This window comes from Ruditapes philippinarum, unplaced genomic scaffold (assembly GCF_026571515.1).
Source record: "Ruditapes philippinarum isolate M1 unplaced genomic scaffold, ASM2657151v2 ctg936_1_1_1_1, whole genome shotgun sequence".
NCBI lineage: Eukaryota > Metazoa > Mollusca > Bivalvia > Venerida > Veneridae > Ruditapes > Ruditapes philippinarum.
The window spans coordinates 177,444-194,651 of NW_026860785.1; the positions used below are offsets into that span (position 1 = coordinate 177,444).

A 17,208-nucleotide genomic window follows, 5' to 3' on the forward strand; every position below is an offset into this window, starting at 1 on the left:
TAGTTTGCAACATTTACTTTACAACTAGTGAAGGAACTTTAACATTTGTGTCAAGATTATAAATGTGTGTAAATCAATTAGCAATACATTGGCTATTCCTTCAGTATCCTTGCTCATAGTTTACTGTACATGAGGCCCGGCACTCTGTTCTTCAGAAAGGTTTTTGTTTTAGAGGCCTTTTATCTGACATCAACAATGAAGGTCTGTTTAGATTTATTTCAAATTAGTCATCTAGCATCCTTTGCATACTTTTGATTGTAAGCTAAAATTTATTCAAGTTGCCCCTTTTAGGGCCATCACAGATAAAATATATAATGAAAAACATCTTCAAACCAAACTTGTTTAGTTTCTATTAAGTTAGCTCAATTACATTTTATCAGCTTTCCAAGAAATAGGAAAACTACATCATATTGGTCCACAACATTATTTTGTTTTAGGTGAAAGCTGAGTGCTATCGTGGTTCTCTTGTTAAATTAAATTTTTAATTGTTATGCAGGAATTGGTCTATTGGTTTGATTAATTTTTACATTATTTTTTTTAAATGACTAAAGCAAGTGAGGTGTAGTCAAAATACTATAATTTAGCAACCTGCATGATTGCATCAGTCTGTTCTGATTAATATTCTAGGTGTGCTACAGCTCTTAGGTCTTAAGTCTTGACCTGTCACACTTGCCTTTAAAGTGGATTGGTCTACAATGGGTACATTTTCCAGGAGTGTTTCAAAAAATGATAAAAACAATAGAAATGTATTATCTAGTTATTCTAATGAAATATTGCATGAAAATATTGACTGATATAGTATGAACATTTATCTGATGAATAAAAATAATTTGTTCTAGAACATTTTATTATCTGCTATGTAAAATATACAAAATGTATATAATATCAGATCATGTAAGTCACACTTGCCAACAACATTCATATACAATATATAATTCTTTCAAGGTTTGTTGTGATATCTAATACTAGATACTATCAACATAATTATCTATTGTATTACAAAACTTTCATTATCAACCAATTCACTTTAAAACTCTTATATTTGTACAGAAGTGTAGTTTTGAGTAAGAAAATATTTTTGGGGGATTGTGTCATTATATAACTTCATGGGAAATTGTAAAATGTGTAAAAGTAATCATGGTTAGTAATTCATTCCTGATTTGTTGCAGGATTGTTTTGCCACTCAGAACAGGTTTATTTATGTACTTCTGCAAAAAATATCCACGCAAAACCTTGAATGGAAACATGAAAATGTATTTTAAAACAGGATATAATGAAGCTGTCAGAATGTAAAAAATGTGACTGATACAATGTTAAAAAAAGGTGGAAAATGTGATCTATAAAACCTTTGATGTAGGAAAAATTGATTTTAAGAATGTTGCTTGGTTTTTTATGTGTTCCGTTGTAGTTTTATATATTAAATGAATGTTCCATGTGTTCACATTTCTGTACATTATAGATTTGATAGCATACCTTTGTGTGTTATACAAGTTCAAATGAACTTCTGAATTTGTAATGGGTTGATTTTCATGATATGTTTAGATATGGTTTTTAGAGTTTTTTGGGAGGGAGGGAATTTTGGAGGAAGTGAATGGATTGCTTTATCAAGCATAATTGCCAACAACTTACTTACAAAGTCTTGCAAAATTTTAGAATTTAGAAGTCAACCATTTGAAAGACACAATAAATACTTCTCTTCAATCATGATTAATCTTTTTAGAAATAAAAAAAAAGGAACATTTTGATTTGTTGATTGTGTGAACTATGTTTTGAAATTTTAAAGATTTCCATAACCAGATTGGTCTTAAAAATCCTAATTGTGACCTTCAGGTCCTAAAATTACAGCTTTCCTGAAAGAAATTTAGTTATCAAAATCATCTCAAGATTTTAAGAGATGTTTTAAAGAGATGTTATGAGAAGTTGTTGATTTTTATTCAAATTTTATATACCGGTACCATTTTCTTCTTGATGTTAATTTGCAGATCCAGGATGTAAAGATAACTGGTCCCAGTGTCATATGGTAGTTCAAGCCAGACTGTGTCCCTATAAATACTACAAAGAACAGTGCTGTGTAGCATGTAAATTACACCATCTAAAACACCAGAAACAAAAAGAGGAACAGGAAGCTGAGAAACAACAACAACAGGAAGTTGGAAAAGAACAACAACAACAACAACAACAGGAAACAGAAGGGGCATAGCAGACGGACGTTTTAGTATATTTATGAAAACATGTTGAATTTATGTAGCAAGCTTAAGAAATTATATAATACTTAGATGTAGCCAAGTTTGTCATGACTAAATAGTTACAAGAAACGTTAATTCAGAAAGGCTTCTGAAGCATATTGATTTATAATGAAATGTACGTAGCTTGAATTGACAGATGAGTGGATCTTGGCATGAAGGCATATCTGGTGAACTGTGTTGAGAACAAGATCTAGAGCGGAACATTATAAAGAAATGGCAAAGAAATATACAAACATTCAATATTCTGTTTGTTGTGAAGTGAACATTTAAATGCTGGGATGATATTCAAAATATGAGGTTTGTTATGACTCCAGTGTACCAAATAGATTTTAAATGATGTTTTGAAAGTGTGATTAATACTAAAAACATCAAACATTTGGTTAAGTGTTTGTAGAAATATATATATATAGCAATAGGAAATGAGGAAAGGGACAGTTATATTTTTTAGGATCTAGCTTATTTCTGGTTCAATTTGTGACAGGACAAAGGTGAAGAATAAGAGTAGAATTCCATAACTGTGTTCAGAAGATAGTAACAAATTCTGAATGTCTTTGTGATATTTTGTTCTATAAGATGATGTACATGTGAGTCTTTCAACACCACCTGTTTGTAATTGTGTGAATTATGGACCATTTACCTATTGAAAGATATTTAGTATCATTTAATGTCACTTAAATGCTAAAAACTTAATCAGTGTACAAAATATGCATAGTTTTTGCCAAAATGTTATGAATGTGTAAATTATGAAAAGAATATTGCTACTTGAGCTATGATAGACATTCCTGTAGATAATATGTGTAGGGCAAATATATGTGTTAAAGGGCAACTGTGTGTAAATGGCAGAAATTCCTTTGAAAAGAAGGGGCTATATGTGTTGTATAGTTATGGTGAAAGTTAAAGAAATTATCCTCACAATAATTGCTGCAAAATGTTGACTTTTGTTTAAAAAGTATACATGTAAAGTAGAAATTATGCATTTTGTTCTTCTACCCCTGTCCCTGACAGTATTTTTTGATTACTTTTCTATGTAGAAAAGTTCTAAAGTTAACACTCAGTAAGATCAACAGAAAAAACGTTAACAGAAAATATTAAATAAAAACTCATGAAAAAATATCGAGTTTGGTGATTAATTTGCTTTGACTACAGAAGTGAAACATTTCCATAAATTTTCTTTACTACTTTCTTGTTTATATGTTCTTTTTACACAGAATGGATTTCAAAATGATCACCACAAAAATTGATTATTATCTCCCTTTAGTATCATTTGATAAACCCTTATTTTCAGAAAGTTTGTCAGTAGATAATATTTAACTTTGACACAGGAAGATCTTAGTTTCTTTCCATGATTGTTTTAATAAAGTAAACATAGTTTAAATTTGGTTTCTATGAAACAGAATAAATTGTGTACATGTTCGGTATGTAAATTTGAATTACTTGTTTATTTTGTGAGGATATTCTTAAAGTGTCATATACAGTAAACCCCGCTTATAACGAACTTGTTGGGACATTTAAAATCTGTTTCTTATATCCGGAGTTCCTTGTAAGCATATAGCAAATTAGTTCCTTATATGGGGAGTTTTGATAGCGAACAGATTTGCATATAACGAACTGATTGTTTACCATCGTCCTCCATTTTTAAGAGTATTTAATTTTGAAGTAATAAACAAGATTTCGATTTTCCCTTCCTTTTATATTGAATATTTTCTCTTACACATATATTTTATCATTTTTATAATATTTTACTTCTGAAAGTTATAGATTTTTTTCCTTTTCAATCAAGCGTACTTTGTACTTTTCAATGGATTTTACTCAAGAAATAGCATGCGTAATTATGTTGAAAACGGACTCTAAATGATCATAATTATTTTCCTCAAGTAAAACTATTACACAAAAGAAATAATGGAATAAAATGAATAATCGTTTTATCTTGGTGACAAAAACTTATACTAAAATATCCTAGATAGAAAACTACGACGTACTGTAAATTTATACAAATTCATTTGCATAGCTGTATTGAAGTACATATAATAATAAACGTACTAGTTGTAATCAGCGCCGATGAAAACAAAAGTAGAAAATTTGGCGATATTTTGGAGTTCATTATAAAAGTGAAATTTTCTGTACATTTTACTTAATTGGGACTAAAAAGTGAGTTCCTTATAAGCGATAGTTCCTTATAACCATGTTCGCTATAACCATATATTTTTACATTAAATAAAGAAGGGCAAAATTCGGGCCAAAATAAATTGTTCCTTATAACCGGAACTTCGCTATAACCGTGTCCGCTATAAGTGAAGTTTACTGTACATTGGTAATAATCTGTTTTTAAACAACTGCTCAACTCAAAATTTATATACCATGGATAAATGGTTTCCAGGGTTTTCCTGCAATGATGTCTTAACCAGTGATCATAACCCCTTAATTGCTGAGTTTGTATATTAATGGACTTGTCCACAAAATGTATTTGGAACCATTCATTGTTAAATTTAGGGGATTCAGTAATGAAAATATTAAAGTGATACTGCCAGTGGTCACATTGCATGGATAGTACAGGCTGGATTGTCTCCTTACAGTTGGCATACAATCATTTATATAAGTCACTAACATTCAAAAACTTCAATGCAGCCCATTATTTAAACTTTTTAAAAGGTAACAACATACCACTTGATATACTTGCTTGATATATCTTGACAAGGTGCAGTTGTAAGACAAGGGGCATAATTCTTAAAATTATAGCTTACGAGTAATGCTCCTTTTAGCTTTTTTTGTCAAAATGGTAATTTTAACAGACGAGCATTTGCACTGCATGCGGAGCTCATGTAATCTCATTTAGTAATTGCAGAAATAATAAATGACAGGTCTTAGCCATCTACATAGAAACATAACATCATTTGATATAGGTGCATTTTTTACACTTTGTATAATTTGCTGCTCTGTTTATTTCAGTTACCTGGAAATCCTTGAAATAACAATGGACTGTTTTAATTATTTTATAAGATTTATATATTATGTCAGGTATTATAAATAAGAGACAAAAATGACTGAATAAGTACATATTTCAAATTTTGTATTATAAATACAAAATTTTTGCTTCAAGTTTTTGTTTAAAGCTGACATTTATTTATAGTTGACAAATCGATTTTCAACACTATGACTTGAAGTAAAGAAGGTGAAAACAGTGAAAGTACTTTTTTAGGGTAGTGTAACATGTTAATTATTTTGTTAGTTATTGTGTAATTAATTATGCTTATATGTATAAAAGCATTGTAAAGCTGATTATTATATTATGTTATCATGTATCTATATGTTTGTCTGAATTATTACCTTAAACATACACTGTTGGTCAACCTAACTTACCATTCACCATTTTCAGGGGAAACTGGTGGTCAAGTAATACTTGATAGACTGAAATAATTGCTTGAATAAGTTTTTTTCTAAATTGTCCTGTCATATCATGTTTAAATCAGCACCAGTTGCTTCCCATTTCAACATTAAGGAGTGGCTTGCTGTTTTTGTCTTTCCAGGTAATTTAAGTTGAATTAGCTGTACAGCACAGTTGTCAGAATTCTCTACTGATATTGCATCAAGTTTAATTAACATGATGTGCTTTTTCTCTTATAGGCATTCCTGGTGACACGTCTAGGGCCCTTAGTGTCTGTACTAAGTATGTTGAAAGGTTTCATGGTCTGTGATTAAACAGGAATAAAGAAGCAGATATATTTTATATTTTAGCTGTGGCCTTTCATTTTGGTTGGGTTTAACATCACACCAACACAGTAGAGGTCATATGGCAACTTTCAAGTTTTACCGGTTGAGAAAGACCTCCTGTACCCCTTTTTGTGCATGATTTCAGGCATGAAAGCAAACCTAAATAGAACCACTGACATTCAGTAAGCTGGCTGGATAACTTCCTCCGATAAAAGTATTCAAAATCCTTTGCTAGATTCTAATAGGCACAAATGCCCCACCTGTCTTTTTTCCAAATATTACCAATAATTAAGGTAGTTTACATTCTATTTCCATCTATTGCTACATTAATTTTTGCTCTCATGGGTTTTAAGTTACACTGACATTACAGAGGTCATATAGCAACATTCCAGCCTAACTGGCTAAAGAAGACCTTATTAGCTTGATTAAAATAAAAGCTTGTAGCTTGTTTGAACAACTCATAGACACCACTTCCTTGAACTTACCGGTACTTGTGATATACGAGGATATAATGGTTGTGACCAGATTAGGGATCTGACCCATGACACCTGGGTTAGGAGACAGACAAGTTAACTGCTAGGCCACTGCTTCCTTTTAATTTAATTAATTATAAACTGAGACATGGCAGGAGTTTTAAAACTGTCAACAACAAAAAATTAATACTTGAATTCGGAGAGGAAAATTGTTGATGACATCCAAAGGGCAGAAGAAATAAACCAAAAAGATGAGTTTTATTTTTTTTAAAGACATTTAGTTTGAAATATTTTGTATTAATTTGACAAAAGAATTAGAAATACAGAAATAGAGGAAAAGTCAGAGGTTACTAGTTGTATACATTATTATGTAGGGAGATAATTCAGACAAATTTATGGATACAGTATACCTGAGTTGCCAGTATTTTTGCTTTATTATTTTGTATGGTTACAGCTCTAATATTTTATACATATTACAGTAAACATTTTCATTTCATCACTTAAGGTCCTTCACCTATGTAACTTCAAATTTTCCAAAGTCACTTCTCTTAAAATCTTTAGTGCATGAAATATGTAACAACCAAAGACTAAGCTCAAAAGTGAGTTATTGTATTTTTATGTTTTTACCTTTTTGCTTCTTTGTTTCTAAAGAACAAATATTCTTTTGAAACTTTGATTTAATAGTTTAGTAATTTTCCATAAAAATCTCTGTAGATATGTAAAAGTCTTCAAAATAGAACTACGTTGTACTCTTCTTTCATTTTTCTAATTAATTTGTTAATTCTTCAAAGGTTCTTTATAAAATGAAAATAATAAATTTCCTAATGCACAAGTGAATTGCTAAAGACCAAAGAATATAAATCACAGTTTGGGAGAATATTGACACTTTGAACATTAGGTGAAACATTTTTTTGTCATTCATTGTAAAATTACCAGTAGTTTATTATTCAAAATTCATCAGTGTATTAAATAACACATTTCATGTCATGTTTTATTTAACTAATTTAAATGTTTTAATGTCACGTATAGAGTAAATTACTGTTCATATAACAGTAATTTGAAAAATAAAAAATATATATAAATCCAATTTTTGTTTTTATGATTTTACAATAAGACCAAACTAAAATGATGGTAAGATCTGAAGCAAAATGTTGGATTCCAATTTTATCTGGACTTTTCAAAGCATGGTGGAACTATCTATTCACCAAAGCATCCAAGTCTATTTTAAGCTAGGCTACTTGAAGGATAGTGCAACTATCTTACTCACCCAGACGTCGGTATCTGCATAACACTGGCAACTACTCGTAAAACATATGTCATCCAGTACTGAAGAGGTTTGCTTGTAAATTACTTTGATATCATATCGACAGGTTATTGTCCAAGTGCCTTAACTTGAGCATAGATTTTAATTGAATAATGGCCCTTTTGTGAACTGGTAAAAGTTTCTAATTCCCAATTACGGTAGGTAATCACTTCACAATGTCCAAGACCTTTAGGGACTTTGACTAGACATATTAAAACCCTTTGTGAATTTAAACTGGTTTAAATTCGTTTCTTCAAAACTACTGAAAGTAACATAAAGTGTGGCAAATGTCTTTGGATCATAATTACAGGTCAATTTCTAAGTCACATAACTATGTCTTGTATTTTGAATATTAAATCTTTGCCATATGTAAATTCCAACATAAACTAGACTCTTTTCTTGATCAAGCTATGAGAATAGTAGGGCAGACTGTCCTACTGACAGCTCTTGTTTGGTCCTATTACTTGAAAAAAAAATGCAAATTGTCTGCATTCTTGTTAATAAACCAATTACATGTAAATATGTTGGTACATGAATCTCGTTCACAATTTAAATGTGGTCAATCTCTTGTATTTTAGTGAAGTTTCATGGACACTTTAAAGTATGATGGCAATTTGGCTTGCTTTTGCATGTGATGGAAATACTTGATGTATTATTAAGTATCTGTGAAGATCTATAGACCTCAAGCAAGCTTGCTTTCCCACTTTTGATATTTCTAAATGAAAGATATTATATGATACACCTCCTGGTAGGGCATGGAAAGATTTCTCTTTTAAATGTATACGCTTGGGGACAAGAACTTGCCTATGCCACTGATATAAAGACTGGCAAGCCTGAACATAGCTCTACTAAAAGTTGCTAACTATCATTACACAGTTTTTCAGTATTTAATACCACATATGAACATTGGCAAATTCTGCAAAGGTAAAGCAATGATTCCTTGTTTCAATGTCATTATCCAGACGAGTCTTCCCTGAATTGAGAAAAAAACAAGCCGGCACACCACTCATCTGCTAGGATAAAGTTACAACAACACTATAAAGTTCATATGATGATTTCCATGATCATTGGAGGTTTAAATCAATTGTGCCTCTGTATATTATTTCTGTCACAGGTACCCCTGAGTTGAACAGTCGACCTACAGTAAGCTAACTAGATAGCTTCCATGGCTTCTTCTCGGGTAAAGCTGATTTTTGATAGACAAAGTAAAACATATAAACAAAAAACATATTCTTTTTCTTATTCAGTTTAATATTTTCAAATAAAAGCATAACATATCATAAATAATATTCTATTTTTAGATAAAAAAAAAATGTTACATATATTCATTTAACCATCACAAATAAACAAAATTTAACATAAATTAAAATGTCCACTTTTTTACATGATCATAAACCCCACTATGTTAATATATGTCTGACATATTCAACACATACCAACTATAAATAAACCCTAGTATTTACACATTAAGTAAAAAAATATGCACCAAAACATTATGTGATAAAGTTCATCCATGAAAATCCCATTTTTCACAATATTGTACATCTGCAACAAGTTCTTACAGGTTGTATACTTCTGTACAAATGTCATAATCAAGAATCATGATCCTGATATCAGAAGTGATGTGCTCAGAGAGACTTCACCACTTTAGCCACTGTACACAGTCTCAACTCTTGTTACTCTATGACTTGTGTGCAATGTTAGAAAACCAGTTAGATATGTCGGACATACTGCCTATACGATCGTAGAATGACGAGCTCGTGTTCATCTTCTGTTGAACGTTATGTGGTAATACAGCTGCAGCGGTCTCTGCTAGACTCGGACCACTTGTTTCACCACCCTGTAATTATAACACATGTTTTATTTTTCTTGTTGTCATGGCAACAAACTGTAAATCAATTCAGATGTGCCTTTCAATTACTAACGTCAACATAAACTAATGTAGTTACAAATATATGAAAATAGGTTTTTCACCTTCTTTTTTTTCTTCATTTTTATCTTATTTGCTTATGTTAAATACATGTAAATGAAATTTAGGAATATATAAAACTGTAGCTTGTATTGCTGGTGAAGTAATACTTCTTTCAAATTAAATCAATGAGGATCTTTTTATTCAATTTTGAATATTCAAAACAAGAGAAGATTGATTGCCATAAAATTATCATGATTACCAGAGCAATAAATAATATGTATCTCATAATACTAGTATATGTAAATTGGTGAAAAATATTTTTTATCAATGTGTTTTTCGGTATCATAAATTTAAATTGGCTTATAAAAACTACCTCTGAAGGATAAATAAAACTTCTTGCATGTCAAACAGGATTGTTCATTAATCAATGATTTCTTACAAGAACCTAACATATTACACCCTCTATGCAAGTTCGAGTATTTAATGATGTGATTTTGCTTCTATAACAAAATAGTGCTCAATAAGGAATGTGTCTTAATTGTCTTAATTTTCAAAACATGTACAGGCAAGTAAGAAATCCAGCCATATCTCCTGGATAGACAAATGTTAAAAGATAACTCTTGAGTTGCACTACCCCTATATACAAAGTAAGTAAGAGGTCAGTAATATCTTTAATGCTCAATATCACAGACTTGATCCACATGCAATCTTTCACACTCTTAAATTTTGCTAATAGTTTCATAAAGGTCCAGCAAACATCACAATTATGATATCTGCTTACCCTGTAAAGTGTCTGACTAATCACAGGTTGTGGTACTCCCATCCTTGACTGTTGTACACTTAGTGGTAGCAATGAGAATCGGCTGTGACATGTAGACAACATGAGTACATTATGTTGTTCCTGCTGGGAGCTGGGAGCCGGCCGGGTTGTAAGTCCATACAGTCCTGACTTGTCCAAACTTGTCAGTCCACCTAGTAGCACCTACAACACATTGATGGCCACAAAAATTGATGATTAAATGATCTAAAATTGTTAAATATAAATAAAAACTGTTCACATAACTCTTTTATTTTTTATGTATATGAAAAATCCATGTCCAATTAGTGTGCACTTTTGTTTATGTACTACTCAACAGATAACAGAGATCCTGCTTTTACACACAAACAATGTTACCTTCATTAATAAGATCTGTTACAATGCTTAATTTATTTTACAAACTTGGCTTGGTTTTAGTATGCTAAATTCAATGATATTTAGATATCCAAATATTAAGTTGGTAATAACATAGGATCTAGTCAGATTACTTATCAAGATTTAGACAGATAAAATACATACAGCTGATCTTTGAAGCACTTTAGTCAAGTTTGCCTGCATGAATGGTGAGAAAACATCAAGGTCAAAGGGGTCAACAATCTCCTCTAATCTGGTCAGAACTTCTTCAATAGTCTTCTGATACCTCTTGCTCTCCTGTTTAACATAACATAAATTTTTTATTATCTTAATATAATTAAACTATGATTACTTTGGTTATAAAGATAGCCTGAAATTATGAAAATAAAGTGTGAAGCTTTTCAATTTAAGTGTTTCCTAGTGAAAGTTATTGTAACTACATGTGAGCCCAGTGCTTATCAAAAAGGAGCTGTAACCTTGAGATTCAGGTGTCTGCTTTACAACATGGTATAGTAGGTTTGTGCCCTACTTGAGTGACGACCATGCCACCTGATTTAACTCCAGTACATATCTTTTAGAGAGGGTTCTAGAATGGTTCAAATATAAATAATGTTCATAAAATACTACATGTAAATCTCACCTTAGAAGAGGGCCAGACATGAAATACACATACTTCAATAATACAATATCCAGTTACATTATGCTTACACTACACAGACCGTCCAAGACCTTCCTAGGAAAATGACACTTTAGTATTTTTAAAGTCTAATCAGAAAGACTTGTTAGTAATTTTCGCTTTTGGGATCAAACAATAGGTATCTATAACTAATTTCATAAAACAAAATTGTATTTTAAATTGTACTAATCAAAATTACATCATCTGAAAGTGTTCTCAAAATAAATAGGGATACAAATTGCCATTCCTGCAATGTTGGCAAAATAATATTTTTTAAACATTTTTTGTATAAAATGCACATACAATGTTATATTTTATATAATTATAGAACATACTATTCTCATATTGTCAATCAATGAATATCAACCTTAACCACTTTCCTGACCAATACACTTAGTATTGCAGTTAAGATATCAAATATATCTCACCGGACTATCATCTTTCCTGGGTATGATCATACGTAAAAACTTCACATCAAAGATAAGTTGAAGCGCCCTCTGTTGGTTAACACAATGTTCCTTATCAGTTGACGACTGGTTTAACAATGCTTTATATGTGTTAATTATCCCATCTGACAAACTACACACCAGGTGCTCCAGAACACTCCTGTTAATATTGTAATACAAACAAAATAAACTATAATGAAAAGACACATAAACAGAAATGTTTTTTGTTATAACATTTAGAAAGTATTATTGCTTTTCTTTGTTTCCTTTATGTCAAATAATATTAACTCTATCATTGTGTCTTTTAGGGATGTAAACAAACATTCTGCACAATGGCACACATTTTGAGCATTCACATGTTCGTGTACATTCATAGTAATAATGTGAAAATCATCATTTCCATTTTTAGAAATCTATTTCTAAAACGGCAATCAAACTCTGTAAAAAACAAAGGTACTGGTATAATTTGATTTTACCTGGCTACAGCATGTCCACCAATATTGTTTAAATCATTACACAGACTGTACAATAATGACATCATGTACCAGGAAGCCTGAAATATCAATGGGTCATGTAAATAGTAGCCTAGTAAATAGATGAAATGTAAGAAAAAATAAAGATAAAACTGACAAGGTAGGTGGATACTCCTGATTAATGAGATTCAAATAGTTTAATTTTTTGTCAATAAATGTGCCGCGTCATGACAAAACCAACGTAATGCGTTTGCGACCATCGGCGCAGTCTGATCAGGATCCATGCTGTTCGCTGTCAGTTTCTCTACTTGTTATAGGGTTTGTTAGTGAACAGCATGGATCCTGATCAGACTGCACGGATGCACAGGCTGGTCTGGATCCATGCTGGTCGCAAACGCATTACATTGGTTTTGTCGTGACCCAGCTCAAATATTATTCATATCTGAATTTAAAAGGAAAACTGATAACATACATTTATGTTATATCAATACTTATATAAAAGACAAAATGTTTTGTTTGATAAATCATTCAGAAACTCAACAAAACAACAACAAATACTGTAACAATAACTAAGTATATTCAATCTGTATTTCAAATAAACTTTTAAGCTTAGGCATACATGTGTGAAAACATAATACACTACAGGAGTACTTATGTGTAAATAAAATACAGTGTACACGTTACACTATCACTGCCAAATCACGAGCTTGAAAAAAGTACTCAATAATGCCACATGTAACATATCAATCTTACCTGCATGGGAACTGATATTTTAGACATGATTTTCTTGCCATCTTCAGTCTCTTCCTCTATAGATACTTCATCCCACCTCTGTAATACAGTCATACTTTACTTATATGTAGTGCTATTTTGTAAATTGCTAAACATATTGTGGCATACAACACAATACATATAAGATTTTAGAGATGCAGCATTATGTATTGACTTACAATTTTAACAAAGTGGCAAGCTGTGCAACACTCAGACAGGTTTAAAGTAAGTTTAAGAATGTAAGATATTGTGATCTTATGTCATGTCATATTTAAAATGAGGTTACCCATCTTGATTACATCATGAGGGTTTTACATTAATTAAGTGTAAAATAATAAATATGTTGCCTGTTTTACTACGAATACATGTCAAGCAATAAACTTTTTGTTTCTTAAACAAAATCAGTCTTCTTAAGGCTTGGCAATTACTAACACATTTACAAATCTGAGAAAATTTCCATTACTCTACTGCTGGAGACTCACTACAATGTCACAAGGGCAAACTAATTTGTGCATTTGACTGTCAGCAAATGAAGTGGGATTAAGAGGTTGGAAATATTCATTGGCTTACAAAATATTTTGACCTATCCAACAGATGGGTAATAACTTACGGAACAAGTTGCAATCAGCTCTGCAGGTGTTACAGCATTGACTGCCATTGTAAACTGTCCAAGTCCTACCTCTATCACATGGTCTATCCATAACCTAGATAACATATATACAATAATCTTACATTAGGTTTTGAGTAATAATCAATCTATAATAATTCATGAGGTTTTCCAGAATGCATTCTTCTAGTATTTTACATAGCATACCTGAAATTAATGAAAGCAGTCTGCTAATACCTTACCCTTGACCTGCATCAAGTCTTTATCTTATACAGGGCTACGGTTCATGGAGAGTCCTAAGTCTTAAGTCGGTCCCAAGATAAAAATTGAGACAATTTTGCTTTTCAAAGAAAGTCTTAAAAACGGTCCTAAATTTTGACTCCTATATTTATGACTAAACATATTCTAGGAGTGTTTTAAAGGTATCCTAAGACTGTCCTTAGTCAAAACATATAGTTTTTTATATTTAAAAAGAAACAAGAGCCATGTCAACATGGCCATCCCCCGCCGAATGTGTTTGCTCATTGGAAGAATGTATATGTAGTAGAGCGGAATAATTCCATTTTAAGAGGTCTTTTGGTAATGAAAACTGATGGCAATAGTGATTACAGATTTGAAACCTATGTGAATACTGATGGCTGAAAATAACAAAGGGCAATTACTGAAAAATAATGCAGGGTAGGTTATCATTCTTGTGTGCTGCATCCCTCCTCAGTAAAATCTATCCACCTATGAAGTTTCAAGTTGATACCTCAAATACTTTTTGAGAAAAAAATTGAATTGAAAAATTAAGTATGAAAAAGAACAAAGGGCAATAACTCAAAAATTATAAAAGGTAGAGTTATCATTTTTGTGCAGTGCACACCTCCTGAGTGAGATCTATGCACCTATGAAGTTTCATTTTGATATCTCAAAGGCTTTTTGAGTTATGCTCTGGACAAAAATTAATTTTGAAAAATAACAAAGGGCAATAACTCAAAAATAATGCAGGGTAGAGTTATCATTCTTAAGCACTGCACTCCTCCTCAATGAGATCCATCCACCTTTGAAGTTTCAAGTTGATACCTCAAATACTTTTTGAGATAAGATCTGGACAAAATAGCATGAAAAAAAACAAAGGGCAATAACTCAAAAATTGTATAGGGAAGAGTTATCATTCGTGCGCACAACATTCCTCCTCAATAAGATCTATCCACCTATGACATTTCATGTTGATATCTCAAACACTTTTTGAGTTATGTTCCACTCAGGTGAAAAATTAGGTATGAAAAATAACAAAGGGCAATAACTCAAAAATTATGGAAGGTAGAGTTATCATTCTTGTGCACTGCACACCTCCTGAGTGAGATCTATGCACCTATGAAGTTTCATGTTAATATCTCATAGGCTTTTGGAGTTATGCTCTGGACAAAAATCAATTTTGAAAAATAACAAAGGGCAATAACTCAAAAATCATGCAAGGTAGAGTCATCATTCTTGTGCACTGCACTCCTCCTCAATGAGGTCTATCCACCTATGAAGTTTCAAGTTGATAACTCAAATACTTTTAGAGATATGCTCCGAACAAAAATGTCGGACGGAAGGAAGGTCGGACGGACGGAGACTATTTCTATATCCTCCGCCGAAAATTTTCGGCGGGGGATAATAAGATTGATTTATAATTGGTAGATGTCCTCATTATATGCGAAGTTATTGGATATTAAGAACTAAATAAGCTTATATTATAGTAATTTATACATGTTGATGTTATTTGCAATCATGTTATTTTACAGTTATGTCCCCATTCTATACAAATCAAATGGATATATAAAAATGTTCATTAATACAGGTCATGGCGTATTTTTAATGTAATAAATACATTTATCATAAACATGTGCTGCTTTTGCGGCACTGCATCAATGAAAAGATTATTCATTTTTACTGTAAACACTTCTTATTTGGATATGTGATAAATAGAATATTCTAACACAACCACTTTAATCTGTATTGAACATAGGACTGAAATTGTGTGTTATTTATATATAATGCAATTAAAATCACTGTTGATTTTCTATGTTTAGACATGTAATGTAACTATTAGACATTCTATGTAACCACTAAAAATATGTCGCGCTGAAAATACAATGTAAGTATGGAAAAACACAAGTTATGGCAATGTAGGTCACAGGAAGAATTTTGTCTTTTAACAACAATTACAGTTGTTCCGTGCATTTATAAGTTGAAGTTTTGGATATTTACTGTTACGTTAGAGCCAAACCATGTATTCAATTTGTCTAGCTAAATTCTCTATCTATCGTGCCTTCAGCTTAAATAGGCATGTTTTAATCAAAATTACGTATTTTTCAATGCGATCACAATTACCGCTATATTTTATGTAAATAATGTTCTGCCATAGAAAAGAGTTCTGGTATAATTCGCTAAAAACAAAGATATTTTCAACAAATGCTCAAATTTATTCCAGTGAAACAATTTTTACTTTTTGAATATAACAAATTGTAGATAGCAATTAAATATCATATAATAAAAAAGTAGAATACAGTATGTTTGTGTACATGTCTGGTGTGCCATACAATAATTACTTATTTCGATTCTAACATGACAATGCTGCCATACCCAGGGCTTTAGCAACTGGGCGATTTCGGCGACTAAGTCGCCTAAAGTGTCAGAACTTCGCCAAGTTTGAACATCAAAGCGAAAACGATTTCGCCGCATTTTTTTACTGACCACATGTACATATATATCATACAGTGCATGTTTATTAAGTAAATCCTCGCCTCCAGGCATAAATCAAACTGAATTGGTGACCCACATGCAGTTACTGCCGATAATTGACATCAATTAACACATTTAAGTGACATGATATGCAGATGCATCAGAGATTTGCCGATGTAAACATTACATTTTTTAGGCATAATTTTACGACACCTGCCACTATATTATCAGCGAGTGTAAAAAGATTACACCCAGAATTGCTTTTACCAGTTTGACAGTAATTACACGCAACCTCACACAGACCGTGTAAATTTACATGCATATAAATTAATACACAAAGAAGCACAAGTAAATGGTTTGATAGTAAAAATGAAATTTGTTAAAGAACTTAAAAAACATTGACCCACATAAGACAAATTTTGGACAAGTCAAAAGGATTAACTTAGGACTTTCCATGTTTGTGTTTCATTTTACGCCTTTTTCCAACAGTATTTCAGTCATATAAGTGGGTAGTTTCCTTACCATCGTTCCTGGAGAGTTACACCAGTACTAGACTACCTTCCTCTGCGCTAAACTACCAAAGCATCTCCTGGGGATCAAACCCACACCAGAGAGGTAACTGGATTAGAAGTCATCAACTCTAACCCCTCGACCATGAAGGCGGTCAGGACTTTCCATGAAACGCAGCCTACATATACCTTATAGGGTTT

At 31.7% G+C, this 17,208-nt stretch overlaps 2 protein-coding genes across 4 annotated transcripts in view; one reads left to right on the top strand and one right to left on the bottom strand.

Moving 5' to 3' along the window:
* Window positions 1-7,514, top strand: part of LOC132713383 (thrombospondin type-1 domain-containing protein 4-like) — a 115,095-nt gene extending 107,581 nt beyond the window's left edge. For all 3 annotated transcript variants that reach the window (XM_060695955.1, XM_060695956.1, XM_060695957.1), the window contains one exon: window positions 1,983-7,514. In XM_060695955.1, the coding sequence (XP_060551938.1) occupies window positions 1,983-2,200 (218 nt within the window). In that variant the 3' untranslated portion in view covers window positions 2,201-7,514. The remainder of the gene's footprint in view (window positions 1-1,982) is intronic.
* Window positions 7,515-8,960: 1,446 nt separating this feature from the next.
* LOC132713384 (conserved oligomeric Golgi complex subunit 1-like) overlaps window positions 8,961-17,208 on the bottom strand; it is a 28,973-nt gene continuing 20,725 nt past the window's right edge. The window contains 7 exon segments of the mRNA XM_060695958.1: window positions 8,961-9,570; window positions 10,424-10,624; window positions 10,979-11,110; window positions 11,918-12,095; window positions 12,412-12,488; window positions 13,162-13,239; window positions 13,790-13,883. Of these exon segments, the coding sequence (XP_060551941.1) occupies window positions 9,412-9,570; window positions 10,424-10,624; window positions 10,979-11,110; window positions 11,918-12,095; window positions 12,412-12,488; window positions 13,162-13,239; window positions 13,790-13,883 (919 nt within the window). The 3' untranslated portion in view covers window positions 8,961-9,411.